At 41.5% G+C, this 27,995-nt stretch overlaps 1 protein-coding gene across 2 annotated transcripts in view; it reads left to right on the top strand.

Moving 5' to 3' along the window:
* Positions 1–19,981, top strand: part of LOC126184529 (IDLSRF-like peptide) — a 221,142-nt gene extending 201,161 nt beyond the window's left edge. For both annotated transcript variants that reach the window (XM_049926934.1, XM_049926933.1), the window contains exon 4: positions 17,225–19,981. In XM_049926934.1, the coding sequence (XP_049782891.1) occupies positions 17,225–17,418 (194 nt within the window). In that variant the 3' untranslated portion in view covers positions 17,419–19,981. The remainder of the gene's footprint in view (positions 1–17,224) is intronic.
* Positions 19,982–27,995: the final 8,014 nt, after the last annotated feature.

Below are 27,995 nucleotides of genomic sequence, written 5' to 3'. Positions count from 1 at the left end.
CGAGCGAATGATCTGGCCACCCACATCACCCGACATGAATCTCATCGAATATTTATGCAACGTAATCAAGGCGTCATTTGGTGCACAAAATCCTGCACCGCCAAGACTTTCGCAATTATGAACGGCTATAGAGGCAGCATGACTCAAAATTTCTGCAGGGCACTTTCAACGACTTTTTGAGTTCACACCACGTCGAGCTGCTGCGCTATGCAGGGTAAAAGGAGGTCCGATACGATATTAGGAGATATCTCGTGACTTTTGCCACCTCAGTGGAAGTTTCTCCTGTTACTTTTTATTAAGGTCATTTTTAATGGAAGTCATAACGAATAAATTAATAGCTTATAAATAGTTCTTAGACAAAACAAGAGCAGCGGAACTGTCGTCCTCCGACAGTAACGAAGTAACGAGGATGTACGAATACTGCAGGCTTGTAAGTGATATTAGCACCTGGTTCTGTTCTATGATCTCTCCAACTAGGAATCTACTATGTTTACCGTAACGTCATTGTAGTTAGAAAATATTATGGCTCAGTGTCTCCCATAAGAAATTGAGCGAAATTCTCGTGTTGGTCATTTTTCATATTCAGTGTGTGCCCCTATATCTAGCCTAAGTTCTAACTTTCCTGTTGCATACATGCGACATGTTGTTACTTCTTTATGGCTTTCTCCGATTATCTGGCATTTTACTTCTTGTTGTAAAATCTGTTATTTGACTCTCTACAGTAAGTGAAAACTTTAGTGTTATCATATAAATACTTTAAATCAGTGAGAATTAACCACTCCTCCCATTCAAAGAACGGCAAGGTCACACATTCAGACGAGTTTCTGTTAAGAATGTGCAGCATCCAAATCCACGTAAATAATGTGAAACCGGTAAAACGAGAATATATCGAAGTTTAAAACCGTAAACTGGTTGCTCCAACTTACTTCAATATTATTAGCTAACTGCCTGGAACGTTTCTATTAATCTACGATGAAACAGTAACGTAGGTTATTGTTCCGATACAATGTACCCCTACGGTACATTCTAGGATATTATTACGTTTTGCAGTAGCGCTTTAAGAGACAGTACCATCTGTAGAAATATGGAAATTTGTGGTAAGGAATATGGGACCACACTGCTGAGGTCATCGGTCCCTAGGCTTATGCACTACTTAATCTAACTTAAACTAACTTACGCTAGGTACAACACACACCGACACATGCTCCAGGGAGTTCTCGAACCTCCGATGGGGAGAGCCGCGCGAACCGCGACAACACGCTTCAGACCGCACGGCTACCTCGCGTGACAGCATCACTAGACCCTAAATCAGAACGATAGGGATCGGGACTCCAAATTACGTTCATCTTAAGGTAAATTACTCCAGGATGATTCCTCATAGGATGCCGAATGCCTGATACTACCCTGTCTTCAGTACTTCATCTCTAATATACTCCCTTCTTTTCTTTGACGTCAAGACAGGGAACGAGAACCCGAAATCCTACAACAGGTTTTAATGGACACGTTTTTCGGTACGTTATTATTAAATGATTTTTATTGTCGCGTTAAACGTTACTTAAGCAATGCTCGTTGTATATACACTATTGGCCATTAAAATTGCTACACCACGAAGATGACGTGCTACAGACACCAAATTTAACCGACAGGAAGAAGATGCTGTGATATGCAAATGCAGAGCATTCACACAAGGTTGGCGCTGGTGGCGACACCTACAACGTTCTGACATGAGGAAAGTTTCCAACCGATTTCTCATACACAAAAATCAGTTGACCGGCGTTGCCTGGTGAAACGATGTTATGATGCCTCGTGAAAGGAAGAGATATGCGTACCATCACGTTTCCGACTTTGATAAAGGTCGGATTGTAGCCTATCGCGATTGCGGTTTATCGTATCGCGACATTGCTGCTCGCGTTGGTCGAGATCCAATGACTGTTAGCATAATATGGGACAGGTGGGTTCAGGAGGGTAATACGGAACCCCGTACTGGATCCCAACGGCCTCGTATCACTGGCAGTCGAGATGATAGGCATCTTATCCGTACGGCAGTAACGGATCGAGCAGCCACGTCTCGATCCCTGAGTCAACAGATGGGGACGTTAGCAAGACAACAACCATCTGCACGAACAGATCGACGACGTTTGCAGCAGCATGGACTATCAGCTCGGAGACCATGGCTGCGGTTACCCTTGACGATGCATCACAGGCAGGAGCGCCTGCAATGGTGTATTGAACGACGAACCTGGGTGCACGAATGGCAAAACGTCATTTTTTCGGATGAAACCAGGTTCTGTTTACAGCATCATGATGGTCACATCCGTATTTGGCGACATCGCGGTGAACGCACATTGGAAGCGTGCATTCGTCATCGCCATATTGGCGTATCACCCAGCGTGATGGTATGGAGTGCCATTGGTTACACGTCTCGGTCACCTCTTGTTCGCATTGACGGCACTTTGAACAGTGGACGCTACATTTCAGATGTGTTACGACCCGTGGCTCTGCCCTTCATTCGATCCCTGCGAAACCCTACATTTCAGCAGGATAATGCACGACCGCACCTTGCAGGGCCTGTACAGGCCTTTGTGGATACAGAAAATATTCGACAGCTGCCCTGGCCAGCACATTCTCCAGATCTCTCACCAATTGAAAACGTCTGGTCAATGGTGGCCGAGCAACTGGCTCATCACAATACACCAGTCACTACTCTTGATGAACTGTGGTATCGTGTTGAAGCTGCGTGGGCAGCTGTACCTGTACACGCCATCCAAGCTCTGTTTGATTCAATGCCCAGGCGCATCAAAGCCGTTATTATGGCCAGAGTTGGTTGTTATGGGTACTGATTTCTCAGGATCTATGCACCCAAATTGCGTGAAAATATAATCACATGTCAGTTTTAGTCAAATATATTTGTCCAATGAATACCCGTTTATCATCTGCATTTCTTCTTGGTGTAGCAATTTTAATGGCCAGTAGTGTATCTATGAGACATAGTCTCTGCTGTTAGTAACATGTAATATTCATTATTCTCGACAAAAAAAAAAAACCTTAGATGGCGAAACGTCTGCCAATTTACAACAATATTTATTTCTATTGCAGCTAATATCATGTACTTACGCTCAGACAGGAGTCATGAGATACTTCCTAATACAGTGTCAGACCTCCTCCTGCACGGCACAATGCAGCAACCCGCCGTGGCGCGGACACAAAAAAAGTCGTGGGAAGTCTGCTGTAGAGATACTGAACCAAGCTGCCTCTATAGCCATCTGTAATCTGCGAAAACATTGCTGTTGCAGGATATTGTGCACTAACTGACCTCTCGATTACGTCCCATAAACTTGCGGTGGGATTCATATCGGATGACCAGGGTGCCCAAATTATTCGCTCTAACTGTCCAGATGTTCTTCAACCCAGTCGCGTTGAAATGTGGCCCGGCGACGTGGTGTATTGTCATTCATAATTTTTCCATGGTTATTTGGGAACATAAAGTGCATAAGTGGCTACAAATGGTCTCCAAGTAGCCTAAAATAACCATTTCCAGTCAATGATCGGTTCAGTTGGACCAGCATAACCATTCCATTCCATGTGAACGCAGACCAGACCATTGTGGAGCCACATCATCTTGTACAGTGTCCTTTTGACAATTTTGGTACGTGGTTCGTGGGATCAGCGCCTCACTGGAACCCTACCATCAGCTTTACCAACTGAAAACGGTATCATCCGACTACGCTACGGTTTTCCAGTCGTCTAGGATTTAACCGATATGATGAAGAGCCGAGGAGAGACACTACAGGCTATGTCGTGGCGCTAGCAAAGGCACTCGTGTTGATCGTCTGCTGCCACAGACCATTAACGCCAAGTTTGGCCGCACTGTCCTAACATATACGTTCGTTGTAGTTCCACATTGATTTTTGCGGTTATTACATGCAATGTTACTTGTGTGTAAGCACTAACAGCTCTAAGCGAACGCTGCTGCCCTTTTATACCTTGTGTACGCAATACTACTGTCATCTGCATATGTGCATATGGCTAAACCATGGCTTTGTCATCATAATGGATAACTTTAAGACATTCCACCGATGCAAGATGTCGTAAATAGTATGAGACGTACTATTTAACGTGGTCTTATTATAACTCAACGAAATAAACGTCCTTGTCAGCTTTATCACAGGGGCTACTGACGTAGTGATCCGTCGGTAAATAGCGATGAACATAAAAACTGCCACCACAAGTGTGGTGTGAGTCCGTGGGTAGAAAGTGGAACTGAGACGGGCAGACGCAACTCAATACAGCGATGGACGAGCCCGCCTGTGAATACACATCTTCAGAGTGACAAAAACAGCACTGTTTTTTCCGTGGGGGAGTGAAGTTTTTACGGTGCGGTGGACTGCGGTACATGATTTTGCACTCAGAAAGTCGTGCGTTCACATGGCGGATGCCTCGCGGACAGTATTAATTATTCGACAAAGCCTAGTGAAGTCCGGCCGCAGAGCAAATTAACTTTACAACGTAACTGGATGCATTCTTTTTCCAGCTCTAACTAGTGCATGTTTTTGCCTCTGACTCACAATGGATTAATAGAAAATGACGCTGGAAATATCCACGTGGATCGTAACAACAGCTTCCTATTACAAATACTACATTCATTGACCATAAAGGGGAGAAAAGCATGACATTGGCAACTTAGGAGGCGGTGAAACGTGATAACAAAACCTTGTATTTCAGTAAATCGATTACATGTAAATTTTGGAAACAAGGATACGACGCCAAATGAGTGGGATCAAGGGTCTGTTCTGAATAAGAAGAAGAAATGAGAAGGAGAAGGAGGAAGAGATTAATGTTTAACGTCCCGTCAACAACGAGGTCATTAGAGACGGAGCACAATCTCGGATTAGGACAGGACGGAGAAGGAAAGTGGCCGTGCCCTTTCGAAGGAACCGTCCCGGCATTTGCCTTAATCCACTAAGGGAAATCACGGAATACCTAAATCAGGATGGCCGGGCGCTGATTTGAACCGTCGTCCTCCCGAATAAGAAGAAATGAGATGATCATAAGAAGTACTGGACTTAACGATATTCAGAAATGTAATATGAGACATCATTTTCTAGTATACTGTTAAGAGTAACTCATCTAGTTTTCACAGTTTTTGTCGCACAAAATTATCCTTCATTGACAATCAAGTTCTCAGAAAAGTTATTCTATTTAAAGATTTAGGCTGTAAAAGGTACCAAGTTAAACGGATCATCACGTGTGAACGGTAGTAGGCAACTAGAAAAAGAGCGCACTACAGTTGATTTTTGCGGCACGATGGGACATCGGAATCCAAAAGACAAGTGGTTTATTTAGACACAGCGTACAATTTTTGCATGTTACAGTGCAAATAAATGTAGTCATAGTTGTAGTGTGCAACGAGTCTTGTGGAAAAAAATTGAGACAACATTTAATTTCAGAATGGAGCGAAACTCCATTAAAGATTGAAACCAACCCTTAGGCTATGCACTAAAGAGTGAAACCAACCCTTAGGCTGTGGCTAGCCTCCTTTACTCCAGGAGAGCTAGCCCAAAGAGGTATGCTCGAGATCTTCTGTTATGTTTTTGAAGGACAACAGTACTGGCGGAAAAGAAGCTTTCATTTACTACTGGGAATAACTGTTCAGAATCGCACTTTATTTCTTTGTTTATTTTGTCATAATTAATTTCGTGAACGAGCACATAAGTCAAAGGTTCTATGTCTGTAACTAGGGAGCAGACACATGTTAGATGTTCTGATTCTTGTGTGTGCCGAGTAATACGTTGACAGCTCACGTCTAGCTTCAACAATCATGGGCACCTAATAATAGGGGTTAGGGCTTGAAACTAGTTGAGGTCAAACAAGGAAATATACTTACAAGCCAAGGGTCATGTAATTCGCGTAAATACCGAGCCACTGAATTGTGTAGGCTGTGATGGCGCCCGATAGCGACCTAGATGTGTCCCGTAGGATTTACATCAGGCGAATTTGGTCTCGGAGACATCAATGTGAGTTCATTGTAATACTCCTAAAAACTAATGTAGTACGGTTATGGCTCCGAGACACCAACGTCTATACAGCTGAAGGATGACATCAAGCATGAAGGGATGCAGGTGGCTTGCAGCTGCCAGCGTGCCTTCGATTCCTACCACAGGACACAGGCAAGCTTAGGAAAACACAGGGTGTTTCAAAAATGACCGGTATATTTGAAACGGTAATAAAAACTAAACGAGCAGCGATAGAAATACCCCGTTTGTTGCAATATGCTTGGGACAACAGTACATTTTCAGGCAGACAAACTTTCCAAATTACAGTAGTTACAATTGTCAACAACAGATGGCGCTGCGGTCTGGGAAACTCTATAGTACGATATTTTCCACATATCCACCATGCGTAGCAATAATATGGCGTAGTCTCTGAATGAAATTACCCGAAACCTTTGACAACGTGTCTGGCGGAATGGCTTCACATGCAGATGAGATGTACTGCTTCAGCTGTTCAATTGTTTCTGGATTCTGGCGGTACACTTGGTCTTTCAAGTGTCCCCACAGAAAGAAGTCACAGGGGTTCATGTCTGGCGAATAGGGAGGCCAATCCACGCCGCCTCCTGTATGTTTCGGATAGCCCAAAGCAATCACACGATCATCGAAATATTCATTCAGGAAATTAAAGACGTCGGCCGTGCGATGTGGCCGGGCACCATCTTGCATAAACCACGAGGTGTTCGCAGTGTCGTCTAAGGCAGTTTGTACCGCCACAAATTCACGAAGAATGTCCAGATAGCGTGATGCAGTAACCGTTTCGGATCTGAAAAATGGGCCAATGATTCCTTTGGAAGAAATGGCGGCCCAGACCAGTACTTTCTGAGGATGCAGGGACGATGGGACTGCAACATGGGGTTTTCGTTCCCCATATGCGCCAGTTCTGTTTATTGACGAAGCCGTCCAGGTAAAATTAAGCTACGTCAGTAAACCAAATGCTGCCCACATGCATATCGCCGTCATCAATCCTGTGCACTATATCGTTAGCGAATGTCTCTCGTGCAGCAATGGTAGCGGCGTTGAGGGGTTGCCGCGTTTGAATTTTGTATGGATAGAGGTGTAAACTCTGGCGCTTGAGACGATACGTGGACGTTGGCGTCATTTGGACCGCAGCTGCAACACTGCGAACGGAAACCCGAGGCCGCTGTTGGATCACCTGCTGCACTAGCTGCGCGTTGCCCTCTGTGGTTGCCGTACGCGGTCGCCCTACCTTTCCAGCACGTTCATCCGTCACGTTCCCAGTCCGTTGAAATTTTTCAAACAGATCCTTTATTGTATCGCTTTTCGGTCGTTTGGTTACATTAAACCTCCGTTGAAAACTTCGTCTTGTTGCAACAACACTGTGTTCTAGGCGGTGGAATTCCAACACCAGAAAAATCCTCTGTTCTAAGGAATAAACCATGTTGTCCACAGCACACTTGCACGTTGTGAACAGCACACGCTTACAGCAGAAAGACGACGTACAGAATGGCGCACCCACAGACTGCGTTGTCTTCTATCTCTTTCACATCACTTGCAGCGCCATCTGTTGTTGAAAATTGTAACTACTGTAATTTCGAAAGTTTGTCCGCCTGAAAATGTACTGTTGTCCCAAGCATATTGCAACAAACAGTGTATTTCTATCGCTGCTCGTTTAGTTTTTATTGCCGTTTCAAATATACCGGTCATTTTTGAAACACCCTGTACCTTCCATAGCATTATACTGCTCCCACCAGCCTGCGTCCGTGGCACGCTGCACGTTTCGAGTCGCCGTTCACCTCGATGACGCCGTTTGTGGAGACGACTATAAATCTAGTGTAGCAAAAATGTGATTCACCCGAAGACCTGAGAAGTTTCCATTATTCGACGGTGAAATCCAGATGGTCCCGTACTCACTCCAATCGTAACTTACTATTTCGTTGTGTCAACAAGTGAACACGTAAGGGTGGTCTGCTGTGGAGCTCCATGTTCAACAATGTACGATGAATGGTGTGCTCCGAAACACTTGTGTGTGCACCAGCATTGTGCTCTTTCGGCAGAGATGCCATAGATCATCATCTATCCTGTCCGTCTGCTTAGCACGGTGGTAACATGCTCGCCTCCCATGCAAGCGGCACATAGTTCGATTCCCGGCCGTGGTGGAGATTTTCTCCGCTCGCGGACTGGTTGTTGTGTTGTCTGCATCATCATTTCATCCTCATTACCGGCGCGCAAGTAGCCCAATGTGGCGTCGACTGAAATAAGACTTGCACTTAAGCGGCCGAACTTCCCCGAATGGGGCCGGGCGAATGGGGCCTCCCGGCCAACGATGCCATACGCTCATTTCCGCTTTACCATCTATCCTGCTTGACAGAGCAGACAAGCCTCCGAACCCCACTTTCTGCGAAGAGCTGTGGACGTCCAACCATTTAGCGCCTAGTTGTAGTTTCACTGTCCTTCACCTTTTTCTGTAGATGCTCACGACGGAGCACGTGAACATTCGACAAAGCTTCGCCGTTTGCGAGATGCTCGTTCACTGTCGCTGCATAATAATTATCTACCTTTTGTCAAAGTCGTCTATCTCAAGGTATTTCCCCATTTGGAGCCCATATATTCGCTACGGTGATCCCCCTCCAGTGTCTGCTCCACTTACATACTTTTGTTACCGCGTCACGTGCCTGAAACGCTACCAGGCGGTGTCAAACGCCACGATGGACAGTGGTTATAACGCTTTGGCTTATCAGTGAAAAACAGTAGCTGTGGAACAGTTATTTCTGGAAATATTTAAAGATATTGACCTACAAAAAATAAACTGTGTACAACTGGTGGAGATTGTTTGAAATGTAACACTCACAAATAGTTCAGTCCAAACTTATGAGAATACCGAAGTGTACGCTGTAGCTACTTTCGTCTCATTCTCTCCCAGGCGAACACTAGCGTATGGTGCTATACTTTTAGGGCGTTAGTTTGCTTTGCCGCCGGCCGCAGTGACCGAGCGGTTCTAGGCGCTTCAGTCTGGAACTGCACGACCGCTACGGTCGCAGGTTCGAATCCTGCTTCGGGCATGGATGTGTGTGATGGCCTTAGGTTAGTTAGGTTTAAGTAGTTCTAAGTTCTAGGGGACTGATGACCTCAGATGTTAAGTCCCATAGTGCTCAGAGCCATTTGAACCATTTTTTGCTTTGCCAGGTGATAAATACTAAAACTCATCATGTTTGAAACTGATTGTTTGAGGGTAATCTACTAATTGAGATTGAAACTTTGTGTCGTATCGGGAATGAAACTCAAACACTTGCTTATCGCGGCCAATGTGTTTACGCATTATGCAATTCTGAGAGCAGTGAGTGACATCTGTAAAGTATGTAGGCCAGTAGGGGAAGATCTACGCATTTCGAACTTAGAAGAGTGCAGAAGTATACTACTGAAGACGTTTTGTGAGAGCTGCCTGAACTCCGCAGTCGGCAACATTTCACATCAGATTCAAGGGTTCAATTTTTACTGGTAGTCCACCATGGAGTCTTAATCTATCTGGAATTTGTATAATCGTCACACTGTAAAGATCCAATTTGTGAAATTTTTTTTAACATTACACACGAATTTATTTACATCAGCTATAAATACAAGTGTTGAGAAGTCTTTTCAGAAAGTGTTTGGCTGGAGTGTAATCTTATACGAAAATGGAACGTGGACGATAAGCAGTTATGAACTGTCGAGCTACAGGATAATGCCGCAAAGATAAGATGAGGAGGTCGTGTTACTAATAAAGATGTAGCGTATCGAAATGGCACAACATGAGTAAAAGTTTATAGGATTCATCTTGGACCATCAAGGAATCGTCATTTAGGCAATGGAGGAAAATGGGGGGGGGGGGGGCGGGGGGGACGGTAGAGGAATATTAAGACTTGAATACAGCACTTACGTCAGATATATGTAGGTAGTAATAGTCATGCAAAAATGAAAAGGTTTTCAAAGAGATGCAGCAAACCAGAATACGGCTTGAACGCCACAATAACATGATAATTACAATGTACTGTTCAAAACGAAAATACAATGTTCATATTCTTAAATTCCAAAATTCTCTGATGTTCTCAACATGTGGTGAACAGAGCTGAAATGAAACTGTACAGGGAAGGACAACGGTTTGCTCCCTTATTGTGTCCAGGCGGAATGCCATCCCCGGAGAATGCAGGAGAGAGGCAAGCAACTGTGTCGTGAAGTGCGCCGCTCCCCAGGGAGACTCCCACCCCAGGGAGACAACTTTTCCAGAGCTGGCCAACTCCGGCGAGGTGGCAGTGCGACGCTGTGAAATACAGACCCCTGTGGCGAGCAAATCTGCTTTCATGTCAGGAAGAGCCGCCTGCTCAGTGTCTCTCGCTCTAAGGTCCCGTCTCTTACATTCAGCTTCTGCATAAATTCTACAGAATATTGGTTTTCTGAAATCGTGAGGTGGAAATCTACGTAAGCCACGTAAAATATGTTCAACTAGCTTTGTTTTTCACCCGCTTAACATATTTCTTTATTTACCGTTTGATAGTAGTCGTATTTTATGTGTTTCGTACGAGCTACCTGAACAGTATTTTATCTCTAGCGTATAGCTATTTTCACAAGGTACTGTTCATTAACAAATAACGTTTTTACTTACATTCTATGTACCAGCTCTTTAGCATGAACCAAAGACATCTGCTGATAACACTCATGAAATTATCCGTATAAGAACCGTCGTAATCAGTATATGAATTTTGATGTTGTGCACTCGGTACAGTCAACGTCCGTTGCATCTGTAGGTAATTTGTGAGTTGTTGGTACCACAGACTATACAATTTCGTTTCTGAATTTTTTCATTCGTATTACTGAACTATCTAGAACAAAGAAACATACTTAACGACTATAGGTTTACAAGAATATCGGTGAAATTTTCGATGACTTTTTTTTATGTCTCCCTTTTAGCTCAATATAATGTCAGGATGTTCCGCCATATAAGTTAAAATTTTTATTTCGTCTAAAATATTTAGCAGGTTGACATTTTAGACGGCGTGAAGAATTGATAGGCATTATTTTATTTGTGTTTCTGTGTGTTTTTGTTCTTTAAGGTGCAACTAACTGAAAATTGGTGCGTGAAGTGAGTTTATAATGTTATGAGAAAAAGAAAGCAGTCACATTAACTGATACAGAAGTCTATGCGCTAGATATTAACGTACTGTAAACGTATTTTGTCTTCTTTGATGCAGATGTCGCTCAAGATGAGCGTGGGGTTGATACTGCTGTGGCAGTAGCATAAAAAACAAAAATGTATATTCTACGGAGCGTCTTACGTATAACTATATATCTTCCAGAACAATATTTCTGGGAATGAGTGTACTCACGGGACATAATAGGGAAGGAAACATCTGTCTCAAAATATTTACTACGACAATGTTGCGTGAGACAGAGCACACACAAGGATTGGAAAACATGGGAAGGAAATTTTGTCCTCCTCACCTGAACCATCACAACATTTAATCGATTTAGAGAAATCACAAAATATTTTTATGGGCAATCGGGCAGAGATGCCCAGAACGGCAACCCAAAACTACTGCGCCACATCTCTTGGTCAACGAAATACGTCAGACGAGATGCACTGGCCTAAAGGGCAAGTACATAAACACATAAGGAGAGTGTTTCTTCCCCAGAAACAACATCTTTCTTTGTCTAGAAAAGACGTTTTTATCTTGCTCTTAAAAGTCATGTAACTTATTTTAGACTCTCCTTATAATATAACGTCTGCTACAACAAAATGAATGGATCCCCTCTGGTTAGGATGAATGGAACGAATAGGAAATTTCAAAATTCTTAAGTGTCTATATTGATGAGAATTTCAATTGAGAAAAGCACATTTTGGAACTACTGAAACAGCCTGGGTGAGCCACATTTGCACTTAGAATCACTGCAAATCTTGGGTAGAGAAAAACCAGTAAGTTGACATATCGTGCATATTTTCATTCAGTTATTTCATATGGATTAATTTTCTGGGGTAACTCAAGCTTAAGATAGAGTCTTCATTGTTTATAAATGTGCTATAAAAATAATATGCAGTGTTCACCATGATCATCTGGTAGACATCTTTTTGAAGAGTTCTGCATTCTGACTGCTGCTTCACATTATATTCATATTTATTCCCTCATAAAGTTTGTTGTAAATAATACACTGCAGTTCCAAAGGGACAATTATGTACATAATTACAATACCAGAAGGAAAAATTACATCCTTCACTCAACATTAAGGCTGTATTTTTCACAAAAAGATGTGTACACTGCTACAACTAAAGCTTTTGGCCACTTAACCAGTGACACAAAATGCCTGACAGACAGCAAAATAAAATTGGAAAACAAATTGATAATGTTTCTCCTTGATAACTGCTTCTGTTCCGTAGAAGAATTTCTGTTATTATAATGTGTAAAAACGTGGGGTGTAGGAGTTACTAACTCCCATATGTATGTTATGAATGAAAAATTTTACAAAATTTTAGTATGTAGCCCTATTTATAAATTATTTCGGAGTGTGAATGTAAAATGACCCGCTCCACATCATTACCATACATTGTGCAAAATGATCCATGGAACATGAAACTAACTAAACAACTAAACAACAGTCAGGCAGCAATAGCCGGCTGAGACACAAGCAGCAGCAGGGAAGTAACTGATTTTGTGACTTTTACGAGCTCCTAACCAGAAGCGAATTTGATAATACCATCTGTGTGCCTTAATAATTTAGTTTCTTGAGTTTCTGCGTGTTTATTTAATATCTAACAGCCACAGTTCTCGCGTTTTCGTTTGCGTCGGAAAGTAAACCTATTTTGTGACATATTACAATTTCCTAATCAGGGGCGAATTATTTAGTTTCACTTGACTGCTTCGGTAGTTAGGTTTTTGAATCTCTGCGTATTAATCTAATTTATTACACACAGTTCGTGCGTTTTCGTCAGGGTCTACAGTAGAGTCGCGCAACTTGCTGATAGTCCGTTTATCTGCAAAGTTTATTTTTCCACAGTCTTTAGTTTGACCAGGGACTGCGATTGTTGTTGGCAGATGCAAGCCGAGTTGGTGACACTTCGCTCTCAGCTTCAGGCTCTGATGGCTTCGGTTACACAGCCTGAAGCCGCAGTGGAAGGGCACCACTGTTGTAGGCCGGCCGTGGGGATCCAACGGACGTCCAGCACTTCAGAGTCCTCCGATCGGTCCTCACCGGTGGCCAGCACAGTTACTGCACGCACTGAGTCTGGCCTCTCACCTGTGGTCTAATGGGCCCTGGGGAGTAGCAGACGGCGAAAGGCTACCCCAGGCGGGCCCACGTAAAGCCTCCCCGCTTTGTCTGACAAACAGGTTCCAGGTGCTGTCTGTGGCTGACACTGTCACTGAGCCAGATGCTACCGCCTGTCCTGTTACAGAGGAAACCTCTCAGAGTGCAAGATCCGGACAATCACAAAGGGTGGGATTATTGATAGTTGGGAGCTCCATCGTTAGGCACGTTATGCTGTCCCTTAGGGGAATCGCTGCCAAGAAGGGAAAGAAAACCAATGTGAACTCCGTGTGCATACCAGGTGGGACATTTCAGATGTGGAATGGGTCCTCCGAGATGCCATGAAGAGCACAGGCTGCAGCCAACTGCAAATGGTTGCTCACGTCGGTACCAATGATGTGTCTTGCTTTGTAGCAGAAGAGATTCTCTCTGGTTTCGAGCGGCTAACAGAAGTGGTAAAGGCTGCCAGTCTTGCTTGCAAGATAAAAGTAGAACTGACCATCTGCAGCATAGTCAACAGGACCGACTGCAGACCTCTGGTACAGAGCCAAGTGGAAGCTCTGAATCAGAGGCTCAGACGGTTCTGCGAACGTGTAGGCTGCAGATTCCTCGACTTGCGCCAAAGGGTGGTTGGGCTTCGTGTCACGCTGAATAGGTCAGGTGTCCACTATATGCAGGAGGCGGCTACACGGATATCAGGGGCTGTGTGGAGAGAACTGGGCGGTTTTTTAGGTTAGAGTGTGGAAACACAAGAAGGGCTTCAGTCACAAAGGGTGCAGGCCGAACACAGGAAGAACGAAGGTACAGAAACCATAGGTATAACAGTTGTAAATTGTCGTAACTGTGTGTGTGTGTGTGTGTGTGTGTGTGTGTGTGTGTGTGTGTGTGTGTGAAATCTTATGGGACTTAACTGCTAAGGTCATCAGTCCCTAAGCTTACACACTACTTAACTTAAATTCTCCTAAGGACAAACACATACATCCATGCCCGAGGGAGGACTCGAACCTCCGCCGGGAGCAGCCGCACAGTGCATGACTTCAGCGCCTTAGACCGCTCGGCTAATCCCGCGCGGCCGTCGTAGCTGTGTTGGGATAGTACCAGAGCTCCGAGCGCTAATAGAAAGCACTAATGCTCAAATCGTCTTAGGCACTGAAAGCTTGTTAAAGCCAGAGATAAGCTTAGCCGAAATTTTTGCGAAGAACCTAAGGGTGTTCCGAAAGGATAGGCTAAATACGGTTGGTGGTGGCGTGTTTGTTGCTGTAAGAAGTAGTTTATCTTGTCGCGAGATTGAAGTAGATAGTTCCTATGAGTTGGTATGGGCAGAGGTCATTGTTGGCAAAAGTATTAAAATAATAATTGGATCCTTTTACCGACCTGCCAATTCACATGACACTGTTGCTGAAAGGTTCAAAGAAAACTTGAGTCTGATTTCAAACACGTACCCGACTATTACGAATCTAGTTGGTGGTGACTTTAACTTACCGTCGATATGTTGGTGAAAATACGTGTTTAATTCCGGAGTTACACACAAAACATCATGCGAAATTGTGCTAAACGCATTCTCTGAAAATTATTTCGAGCAGCTAGTTCATGAGCCCACGAAAATAGTAAACGGTTGTGAAAACACACTTGACCTTTTAGCAACAAATAATCCTGAGTTAGTAACGAACATCAAAACGGATAGAGGGATTAGTGAGCACAGGGTTGTCGTAGCGAGATTGAATACTGTAATCCCCAAATCCTCCGATAAAAAAAAAAAAAAAAAAAAAAAAAAAATACATCTATTCAAAAAAGTAGATAAAAATTCACTTGACGCCTTCCTTAGAGACAATCTCCACTCTCCTTCCAAATTAGTAATATAAGTGTAGACCAGATGTGACTTGAATTCAGAGAAATAGTATCGACAGCAATTGAGAGACTTATACCAAAAAAATTAACAAACTACGGAGCTGATTCTCCTTGGTACACAAAACGGGTCAGAACACTGCTGCAGAAACAACGAAACAAAAATGCCAACTGTAAGCAGATGCAAAATTCCCAGGATTGGCGATCTTTTACCGAAGCTCGAAATTTAGCGCGGACTTCAATGCGAGATGTTTGTAACACTTTCCACAACTAAATTTTGTTTCAAAACCTGCCAGAAAATCCAAATAGATTCTGGTCGTATGTGAAGTATGTTAGCGGAAAGAAACAATTAGAACCTTCTCTGCGCGATAGCAATGGAGATACTATCGAAGACAGTGCTGCCAAAGCAGAGTTACTAAAACCAGCCTTCTGAAAAGCCTTCACAAAAGATGACGAAGTAAATATTCCAGAATTCGAATCGAGAACAGCTGCCAACGTGAGTAACGTAGAAGTAAATATCCCCGGAGTAGTGAAGCCACTTAAATCACTTAATAAAAGAAAGTCTTCTGCTCCAGACTGTATACCAATTAGGTTCCTTTCAGTGTATGGTGATGCATTAGCTCCACACTTAACAATCATAAACAACCGTTCGCTGTCCCATGCGAGTTTTCTACAAAAATCCACTACTTCATCCTTCTGTCTGTAGTATCGCCACACATTTATGAAATGCAAAATTTTCTGCTGTAACACAGCAAGCGTTGAACTAGTAGAGTCTAGGACAGAGTGAGCGGCAGTTTTAAAATAACAGTCTGGTCTTATAGCTTGTGCGGACACTTCCGTCGGAAAAAAAAAATCGCAGTAGTGTAAAATCCTAGTCGAAAACAATCGCAAACCAACATAAAAATCATAAAGTTTGATTTATAGTACTTTCTAAAGAGATAAAATTGAAAGCTATTTTAATTTCTTAAATGTGATTGGAAATTCCGAAACATATTAAACGACGTGATAGATCTGTTTCATGCTTTTAACTGAACACCAAGAAACGCTCGCATCTTCAGTTCGTTCCTTCAAATAACAAGACAGGTGTTCAGTACGTTTCCGTTCTCCCAATATTCTGTAAAACCGAGTGTTGCTATTTAGATATTAGGTTCTGTAAACTCTATATCAAGTCATGTCAAAAACACGAAAGAGTGGTTTACAAATTAAACTGTCTGTTTATTTTAATGTAGTGTTCACTTTCACATCCGCTACGAATGTAAAAATTGTACTTACCTTTCGTTTTTATTTTTAGGGAGTGTTTACTTGATGGTCCACAAAAGAAATAAATAGCAGGGCAACTGTAGACTACCTCAGCTCAAATGGCATTTGCTCAGGTGTTTTGCATTATCTATGCTATATATCCCTCGTCGTGGACGCAAAACGGCATCTACAAACCATGGCAGCTGTGATACAAAACTAATTTAATGTGGGCCTTCTGACACAAGGTGGTGAGCTGTATGCTGCCTGTAGCACTCAATTTTCATAATGTGAGAGTTTGTCCAAAGTGGCGCTAGCGTTAAGTAACTAGATTCGTGTCGAGTATGTCCGAATCCTGGTCCCCCCATCCCCACAAACAAGATTTAAATATGCCACGGTTTCCCTAAATTGCTTAAGGCAAATGACCGAAGGTTCCTGTGAAAATGTCAAGGCCTACTTGCTGCCCTATCTGTGTACAAAATCCCCTTGAACTCCGTTTGTGATGATCTTGTTGGCGACGTAAACCTGAACCCTAATATTACTTCAGTCTTTTAGAAAAGTGATTGATTTTTCATTGATATAAACACCATGCAACTGTTTTTGGTGTTGTGTACAGCATAAAGCTATGAAACATTTGCTAGAAATTCTCACTCTGGTGTAAATTAATGAATTAGGAAATTCAAAAAGTCACATGTTGGTATATGGACTTTTCGAAGTATATGATAAAGTAGATAAAATGAAGTTATCATATTAAGTACTAAGCGCTTATATTTTTCTGTTCATTTGCAATCAACAAGAAATATTTTTCGCGCTTGTTGCTGTCGAGAACAACAAATGTTACAAAAGAATTTTTGTAATTTCAGAATCACAGACCATCGAGGACTTCGGGGCGGCGCTACATCTGATGAGATCGGACTTGGAACACCTGCGCTCAGTCTTCATGGCTGTGGAGAACGGCGATCTGGGAATGCTCAAGAGTCTTGGAATAAAGGACTCAGAGCTGGGCGACGTAAAATTCTTCCTGGAAAAGCTCGTCAATACCGGATTCTTGGACTGAAGTGACCTACCGTGTCACAACAGTGGCTCCCCACCAGTGTTTGGCGTTTCTCAACCTCACCACAAGCTAAATTTTCCTCTATATACTGTTTCGAAACATACTTAGACTCCTATGCTTCACGTATTAATAGCCTGCTGTAACTCATGAAACATATCTTTAAATTAGTTGTCTAATATTCTCCTCTTCAGAAAATTGTTGCAATGTGTAATACATAGAGTTATAAAAGTCGTTGAAAATTATTTTACAAATAGAGGTTGTAATAAATCACCATGCATGATTATAACAGTTTCTATGCTTTTACCTTTTCATAATTAATGTAACATGTAGTGGAAAACAAAACTGTGTGGGACTAAGGTCATTTCACCTTGTTATTTACTTTATAATAAAGGTGTATGCGGTCCAGTCTTAGAATATATTTCTACATTGCAATTTTATTGTGAAAATGTCCCTATTGTATCTCGGGTTGAGAAACACTGACGTGGTGTTTTATGCCAGAATTTGAAGTACGCACCATGTTGCACACATTACTGCAATAATGCATTTCGATTACCCAATGTAACCAGAAATAGTACATCATAGAGGTCAAGAAGGTGAACAATAAAAAATCCATGTCAGAAACACATTCCGTCATGAGATGTTTGTTTCACACAGATAAACACATCCTTACCATATGAAAGTATCGCCAGAACAGGATAAATTGCTTTTACCTCTTTGTATTGTAAATGTTACCATAGTTCGGTGATGATTTTGGAAAACATCCACCAGCCAGCACTACATATTCTATTTGTTGTAGTTTTATACACGTAGGAATGAGTAATGTGATTAACATGCTGAACACCACATCTAAAATTATATAACTGCGTGGTCCTTCTGCACTGAGATACTCTACTGACAGGTCACGAAACTGATTTCCTCTCTGGTGCGTATTACTAAGATTGTCAATGATATTTCTCTTATAATTGTATCAGTCGTTTTCTTCTACACTGGAAAAGGGTGTCCTAATGATTTGATACACTTAAGGAGTGACCTCTGCCAAAGTTGTCACGCTTTGTAAATATGGCATAATGGGAAATGTCTTAGTTTCCTTGTCTCCATAAAGATCTATTCAAAATAACTTATCGTCTAGTAACGTCTATCAATATAATGTATCATGTATCATCCTAATCATCCATTGTCTGGAAGTCTACTCAAGTTCATAATTATTAGGAATATCTTTCCTGTGGCCATTATGTGTGTAGTCGTTCTTAGTAACTAATGTGTATCTAGATGTCACGCTTATCGTATCAGAAATATGTATTAAGTGCATGCATGTGGTACCTTCTAACTGTACAGTTATAGCCTTAATTCTTCATGTCATTTGAACATAACTGTAAAGGATGTGTAGTACAAACGTCCATGAATCCTTCTGTGTGAGTAAAGACACATGAAATAGATCACTGGAATGTTTCTCTCTAGAGTAATATCTCTAGCCATGGTAATGTTCCCTTTGCGTAGAATGACAAAGCTTGAACGTGAAATAAGCATGTTCATTTTATTGTGTTCTGGCTGTGATTTGTAGAACAGGAAGAACTGAAATCGCTACCATAAAGTAGCATATTTTACGTTATGTACAATTTGGAGAATATTCTCAAAACATAAGAGAGGAACATTGACTGCTAACCATGTAGAATATGTATCTTAACTGTAAATTCGTGTAGAGTTACTTTTGTTTAGGAATGTCATGTTCATCAAATCTTTTGATTTTAAGAATTTTTCTGTAAGGACAATGCGTGTTCTGTCAGAAAAAACTGGGAAGTTGATATGATATTTCAAACTGAAAAGTGAATGTATCACACTCTTTATTTTTTACTTTGCTGTAGTTCCGTAACACAGAAAGTTTAAAGCAGTAGATGTAACGTAGACACTAGACACTTCACATTTTCTTTGCTTCATCAGCTCTACACTGTGTCTAAGAATTTTAATGAAAACTCGGCGATTTACGTTACATGTTACATTATTAATTGCGAAAATCTAAAATTTAACCACTATGATACAATCCCGCACATTACCTCTATTAACAGAATCTGTATTGGCTCATGTTCGTAATAACATTCAAATCGCATTAGGAGCTAATCCAATATATCTTCTAGCATTAGCTGTTATCCATTGATCCTGTGTGCTGTTAACTACATAGTAACCAGCCTTGATCTCCCACATGAGTGAAAGTTTAGAGTGAATATGCGACCCATTTTACCTTGAAGGAAAGACAGTTTCCAGTCTTTTGGATTACCAAACTTGATCCATACCCAGCGTATGTCCTTTATGAAATGTATAACCAAAGAAGAGCTGCTTACTACTAACCTCAACTGGCAGTAGCCAGATACCTACAATAATGTTATTTTGGTTTGGTATTTGAAGGTCACTCTTACGATAAACTGTACTGTATCTCCAATTAATTATAAAGTGACTGTGTATATGTGTGCTTGTTCTTCGATGTTATTTCTTTTCCACTTGTAATTTATTGAGTGTACTGGCACTAACAATTATAAGCCAATGTATGTAGATAAATGTATTCTAATTATAACATGACTAATGACTATATTTCAAACGAACCTTAACTGAAACTTTCGTAGGAAATGTGTGTATCATTCTTTAAAAGATAATCTATTTATTAACTAGCCTGCTTGTGCTGTGTTGAATCCATAAATCATCACCGTAAGGAAATAACTTCCTTTCAGGATTGAATCAAGACTGGCAGAAGTAAATATGTCAGAAGCACTGTTTTAATTAATCAGAAGATGGAATGAACATGATTTTACGTATGTATATTTTTGAAGTTTTTAATTCAAATCTAGATAACGACCTGACACAATCCAACATCTAGTACATTGCGTAATCTGTGTACTATCCCTCTTCTGATATAGAATTTTATTGATGAACAACAAGGCACTAATTAATTTTCTAGCTCCTTACTCTGTCTTCCCCTTCCCAGCACATACCAAACACATCTCAGTGACGTTTTCGTATCATTCACATATGGCGTTTATGAATGGAAATGCTGTTAGCAGAATTCTACTTCGAAGGTACTTGGGTGCATGGAGAAATACCAATTTAGATTTAATTTAAAATAAAACCAACATATAAAATATATTTTTTTTGAAAATAAATCGTGTAATATGCTAAAATTATTCTGAACTCATTTATATTTCTAATTATAAACAGAATTGGGAACAACATTAATTCCAGTTTTCCTCCAGTGTGTTTAAAAGTGTTTGCAAGATGATGTCTGTTGTAAATTTCACATTATGTGTAACACGAATATTCAGAATTCTTAGTAACGATTAAATAAGGACATTTAAGATTTGAAAGGGATGTTATAAATGAGAATAAATAATACAAAACATTTTCCACAATATTTAAATTAAATATAATTGTCAGTTTTGTTCATTGTGACATTTAAGTCTTATGAATAAAGAATCTAAATTTTTAGCAAATGCGCTAGCTCTGCTTCCTTCATGTATTCACTCAGTATTATCCTCATGTGTCATCAGTCATCACTGAAGTTCTGGACTCTTGCAGGAAATTGTAAGATGGTAAAAAGGATGTATCATTGGGTGAGAGAGAAACAATATATTTGCTGCAGGTGGCGTCAAGTTAGTAGCACCCCTTCCCACGGTGTGTTGGTGCGGCGTATAGGACGACGAGACTAGTTAGTAAAAAATTTATGTTCAGAAAATGTCCATTGCTGTAGCCAAAATCATTGAAATGCTAAGCTTGTAGGCAGTTTGAACAACACAAAACGAATGATTGTAACATAGGTTACAAATAAAATTTTCTGGAGCATGGAACCCAAGTGCGTCCCTACTTAAATATCGAGAACAGTTATGCGTTCAGATAGTGCGGTTTTATGGCACTTAGTAGTGTCTTACTCTTGTATTTTTCGTTCTGTTAAATCTGCAACTGTTTCAATGATTGCTTGCCAAATTCTTTCCCGCCAAGAAATTCGACGCACCACGAAGCAGCTATCTAAATGGGACAGAAATCGCTAGATGTGATTTACGTGTACAGACAAGCAAATAATTATAGTTTCAGAAGAAATGGATTACTTATTCAAGAGAGAAAGCTTCACGAACTGAGCAAGTCAGTAACGCGTTCGTCCACCGCTAGCCATTATGCAGGCAGTTATTTGGCTTAGCATTGATTGACAGAATTGTTGGATGTCCACTTGAGGGGTACCGTGATGAAAGTCTGTCCAATTGGAACATTAGATCGACAAAATATGAAGATGGTTGGAGGGCATTGCCCATAGTGCACCCAAAGTTGTCATCTGGGAGAGAGCCGACGACCTTGCTGGCCAATGTAGTGATTTTCAATCACAAATACAAGGAATAGAAGCTCTAGCCGTGTGCCGGCGGTCATTATGTTGCTGTAATGTAAGCCTAGGATGGCTTGCCATGAAAGGCACAAAATTGGGCGTAGAAATAGTTTTCAAATGTGTCTGAACACCATACAGTATAACACGGAAAGAAGAACATGCTGGAGTTAATCCACAGGAAAACATTACGTAACCGTCAATAACCTCACTCATCGACACAGAGAGAAATAAGAAGGTTTAGAAACAAAATCTTTATTGGCCACAGCTCTTTCCCACACATGAGAAACTGGATATCTCTGCACGTGCTATTATGAATATTCCACAAAAATTTTCAATAAAAGACAGAATACGGGAACTGTATTTGTTAACATGTATGAAAGTCGTCCTGTAACTTTCCGTTTCTTTGCCAACCGCCTTTTCATTCATCTATTCCTGGAAGAATGTTTAGATTTCAGTAAAGATCATGGAAAAAAGTGAAATTGGTCAGCGAATTTCAACATAATACTATTGGCACACACCCTTCTCCCCATGGCAGCCTCTTTTCTTCTAAATAAGCAATGCGCACTGTTTATGGCGGACTATATGTGTTTCATGCTTACCGTTATTGTGTTATGTACATTTGCAAAAGGTTTCTTCACGTCTTCTGTGGTAATGAATAACACGAAATAATCTTCTGTCAGTTTCGAAACAATCTGAGATATAATTTCTGACACACTTGCCGCTGCGAGCTAATCGCAAGTCACCTCTACAGTGTTGCTGCGCGTGAGGCCTTGTGTGTAAGTGCACGGTTGAGCATTACTGAACAACTGCTTAACAATGTCGGTAATGCGCAGGAAAGGCATCAAAGCAGCAGGCAAAAAGCATTTTGTCTCATGAACGGGAGTAGGAAGCAGGATTAAAAATAACGTTGCTAAGTGGCAAAGTCGTTATACTTCTATGGCCTGTGGAAGTGGTGGCGGCTGTATATAAAAATATACATATGAGAACTTGGAAACACAAGACCGCACACCATAGCAAATGCAAGAAGCTGTAGTGACTATGATTGGTAAAATGTAAAAGTAGTGCGACTAGGTCCTCCCGTCGAGTAGACTGTTCGCCGGGTGCAAGTTTTTCGATTTGACACCACTTCGGCGACTTGCGCGTCGATGGGGATGAAATGATGATGATTAGGACAACACAACACCCAAGAAAATCTCCGACCTAATCGGGAATCAAGCCCGGGCCCTTAGGAGTGACATTCTTTCGCGCTGATCACTCAGCTACCGGGGGTGGACACTATCATTGGTTGAAATGCAATTAGGTGGTCTATGAACAAGTGCAGTTTGCAGTGTGAACTGGTGAATATCTGAACCAAGGTAAGCTGCCATGTTGGAGAAACAACACTCTCGCATCTTAGTGTGTACAGTGTTTCAGGGTGTACTTGTCCAGAATGTCATCAGAAATTGCTCTATCCTCGTGAGTGACAGAAGATGTGCAAAATACGATATTTCAGTGTCCCTAATGGTGGTCTGATTATTGCTGTCAATCTCTTCTTTACTCGCTAGGATTTTAACTGGGCGCTGGGTTACATGTCTACCATAAACATTTCCATTCAGTTAAATCCATCACCACCAGGGCCAATGGTCCTAATGAATAGCGTTCGGATTGCAGTGTTAGACGTATTCCAGCTTTGCCACTGTCTTTCATGACCACTTGCACTGAGAAACGCAGAGAGAAGGCATTTACACTGCTGTGGAATCCGAAACATTACCACTGGACACATGTAACATCAGAGACCGCCATTTGTACTAATAAGGCATTATAGATACAGGTATAGTCCGATGTTTCACGAAAAACGTAAAGTTATCAGTTCTTCTAGTGATCACTTTACACTTTAGGTTAGTGACGATATTCGCGTCTACAAAATTTTTCATACAGTGAGAAGCGGCTGCTGACACGTCTCTCATTGTCCCTTGAAGATGAACGACACGGAGCGTCCTAGAAGAACGCAGAGACAATTTTTTTCATCTCTCACATCACACAACAGACAAGTAAGCAGTTGACGTTGTTTAGGGTAGGAATATGCAAAGTCTAGGTTATCTGTGGTCACATAAAATTCCAACTTGTACAATCATTGAGTCAGTATGTCAAAATGGCAGCAAAAGTCATTAGATAATGTACTTTTAACCATGACCCAATAAAATATCAAAGTATCTGAAACTCTCTCCCAGGTCTGTGTGACTGACTGTCCATAAACACAGAAATTTCGAAGGACCCAACCTCTAGAATACATTAAATCATTTGGATGTGTGTCTGATAACACTAACAATCACACACACACACACACACACACACACACACACAGACACACACACACAAACACACACGCGCGCGCGCGCGCGCGCACGCAGCATTCTAAAATACAGATAATTTCATTTACAGAAATGCAGATGTATATGGTTGCTTAATCACGCAACATATAACATAAACAAGCCATCCTGGAACACATTGAAAACTCCGTCCTAATATTTTAGGAAGGAGTTCTAACAATTCACAAAAGGCTAAAAATACTGTTATTATTTAAGACAGAAGGCAAGTACTCATTTAAACCAAAGATCATCCTACAGTCAACGTATAAAATGCAACCAGCTGAAATATTTTTCACTGTCATCTGTTCTTTACAAGCCATACAAATAGCTGTATCTTCGTACTGGAGCAGGTAGGTAAGTGTTAAAGACCAATACGCAAGCCACTTAACAAAAATTTATCTCTTCTCCTGGATGAAAGTAGCCAATGGTAATGTCTCCAAGTTAGCATGACGATCAGCTTCAAAGATAGCGTATTCATTTCGGACACGAATTCTGAACTCATGGTCAGGGAAAACGACTACACTGTCTAGGACATCCCCTTGCTAAGACTCATTTATTTACGTTGAACTGAAGTGTGAACTGGACCCAGTTCGCCATTAAATAATTTAAAAAATCCTGTATCATTCAAATAACGAGGGAGGAAACATACTCAAGGTCTGAGATAAAACAATTTGCCTACATCTACATCAATACACCGTAAGGCACCTGACGGTATGTGGCGGAGGTTTCTTCTGATCCCACTAAGTGATGCTATCGTCCCTGCTACGTTCGCGAATGGCGCGTGGTGAGATTGATTGTCGGTTCACCTCTGTATTAGCTCTAATTCCTCGAATTTTATCGTTATGGCGAAGCACATGTAGGAGGAAGTAATATGTTATCTGACTCTCCCCGAGACGTACACTCTTGGACTTACAATAATAAACTTCTGCATGATGCACAGCGCCTCTCTTGTAGCGACTTCTTTGAGGGTCTCTGTAACGCTCTCTCACCGACTAAACGATCCTCTGACGAAACACGCAGCTCTTCGTTGGATCTTCCTTGTCTCTCGTATTAGTTCTACCTTCTAATGGCCCCAGAACGACAAAAAAATATTCAAGAGACATTCGAACAAGGCTTTTGTATAGCATTTCTTTCGTCAATGAGTTATATTTCCTTAAGATTCGTCATAGGAATATCAGTCTGGCATCTGCTTTTTTCTACGATATGTTTTGTGTGGTCATTCCACTTAAGGTAGCTCCGTGTTGTTACTCGTAGATATTTTACGGTAGGTACTCTGTCCAGGAATTTCTCATCTATTGTGTAGTTGTATAGTAGCGGATTTCTTCTACTTCGTATGCGCAATATGTTACTTTTACTGACGTCAGGGTCAATGCTAATCGTCGCATTATTCATCAATTCTCTGCACATCCTCTTTCAAATCGCTACAGTCTGGCGTTGTTACCCTATTATAGAACAAAGCATCATTTGTGAACAGCCTTAAGGAGTTTCCAACACATTCTACTAGATCACTCTTATAAATTGTGAACAGTAATCTGCGTCTATATCTACATTCACGCCGATACCTGTCAAGCCAATTGAAGGTGTGTGGTGGAGGGTACTTCTGTTACCACTAAGTAAGTCCCCCCTTCCCTGTTCCATTCGAGAATGGTGTGTGGGAAAAAAGATTGTCGGTAAGCCTCTGTCTTCACTGTAATTTCCCGAATTTTCTCGTCGTTGTAACTACGCGAGAGGTATCTGGGAGTATGTTGTCCAACTCTTCCCGGAAATTAATATTTCGAAATTTGAATATCAGACCTCTACGTGATGTACAACGCCTCACTTGTAGCGTCTGCCAATGAAGTCTGTTGAGTATCTCTGTATCGCTGTCGCGCCGACTAAACCATCCCGTAACTGTCCTATACACTTCCTTGGGGTACTTTTGAAATTAGTTTGTGATGGTGTCTGCAGCACTATGAATCTCACGGAGGAACAAATTGTGCTGAGTTTCGCAAGATGTGTGTTTGAGGAATCCACGTTAATTTTTATAGAGAAGATTTTCTTTCTCCCGAAACTTCATCGCACTTGAGCGTAAAGTAGGTTCCATAATTCTACAACCGTTTAACGTCAACCATGTAGATCTTTAATTATGTGCATCTGTCCTACGCCACTTCTTGGAAACAGGAGTGGCCTGCGCTTTTTCCAGTCTCTAGGTACCCTTCGTTGCTCCATTGACTCACTTTAAATGGTTCAAATGGCTCTGAGCACTGTGGGACTTAACATCTTAGGTCATCAGTCCCCTAGTACTTAGAACTACTTAAACCTAACTAACCTAAGACATCACACACATCCATGCCCGAGGCAGGATTCGAACCTGCGACCGTAGCAGTCGCGCGGTTCCAGACTGTAGCGCCTAGAACCGCACGGCCACCGCGGCCGGCGACTTACTTTAAACAGCTAGTAGAAGGACAGCAGGTCTTTTCGCACAATCTCTGTAGAACCCTGTAGGTATCCCATTTGGTGCTGATGTCTTTCCACTACTAAGCGACTGAAGTTCCTTTTCTATTTCACGATCATTCGTCCATATTCCCTGCCATTTTGGCATTCGTACGATAACTGAATGTAGGGAATCCTGCAGTGAAACACTTTGGAAAAACGGAATTCCATATTTCGTCCTTCTCTCTGTCACTTTCCATTTCTGTAACACTACGGTCACTGAGTGAATGAATAGATGATTTAGATATGCTTACTGATTTTACGTAACATCAATACCACTTGGGGCTTTCAGTCAGACCGGTTGGCAAAATTTTACTTTCAAAGCCATGTAACACATGTGTCACTGCTCTCCTTGTGTTTATTTTTACTTCGTTCAGCTTCTGTTTGCTCGCTACGATTTGACTTCTTTTGTATCTGTGATGAAGCAGTTTCTTGACACAACTATCTTCTATCCCTTAAGACCATGCTCAGATCATCGTTATCTAAGACATACTGAACGATGTTTCTGAATTTCTTGCCATTTGCGCTCCTCATTTTCATCTTCAGCAGTGAATATTTGATGTTTACTAATCAGTTACTCAGCAACTTATATCCTGTCAGTCTTGCGAAGCAAAAATATCTTCCAGACGTTCTTAATAGTCCTTGTAATACCCATAGTCATAGACGCTATCACAGCCTTATGATCACTGATAACCTCCTGGAAGTTAACTTACTGGAGAAATTCAGGTCTGTGTGTTGCAAGGTCTAAGACGTTATCTTCACGAGCTGGTTCTCCAATATCTGCTCGAAGTAATTTTCAGACAAGACATTCAAAATAATGTCACACGAATCTCTGCCTGTGGCACTATTTTTGATCACATGACCCCCTGTTCTATAGCTGGCAACTAGAAGTCATCCCTGTTATAGTAGCATGGCCAGCAGATGCTTCGCTTGAGTCGGAAATGCCCTCGCAGCATTTTTCTGCCATATAAGTAAATGTTCTATAAGTTGACGGGAACTGAGAGATGCGTAGAAATTGCTCGATGGAATTACATTTGGAGCCATGACGTATGATGAGAAGCAGTCTTGGGATCCATAATGGTGGCTCCTTGCCTCAGAGCAGGTACGGGGAATGTGGATAGTTCTTTACATCTCAGTAGCCACACTTATACGCTCTTAAAAGATTGTATGTAACATGTTCAGATATGAACATCGAGCAGATCCATTTACGCTACAGCCACAATCGAGGCGAGAATGAAGGAAGCGTGCACAAAATTGTAGCATGTCTGTACTGTCTGACTTTTAAGTTTTTCCAAATGGTTCAAATGGTTCTGAGCACTATGGGACTTAACTTCTGAGGTCATCAGTCCCCTAGAACTTAGAACTACTTAAACCTACCTAACGTAAGGACATCACACACATCC

This window comes from Schistocerca cancellata, chromosome 4 (assembly GCF_023864275.1).
Source record: "Schistocerca cancellata isolate TAMUIC-IGC-003103 chromosome 4, iqSchCanc2.1, whole genome shotgun sequence".
Lineage (NCBI taxonomy): Eukaryota > Metazoa > Arthropoda > Insecta > Orthoptera > Acrididae > Schistocerca > Schistocerca cancellata.
Note: the sequence above shows the minus strand (reverse complement) of the source record. Positions and strands in the feature narration are given on the sequence as shown.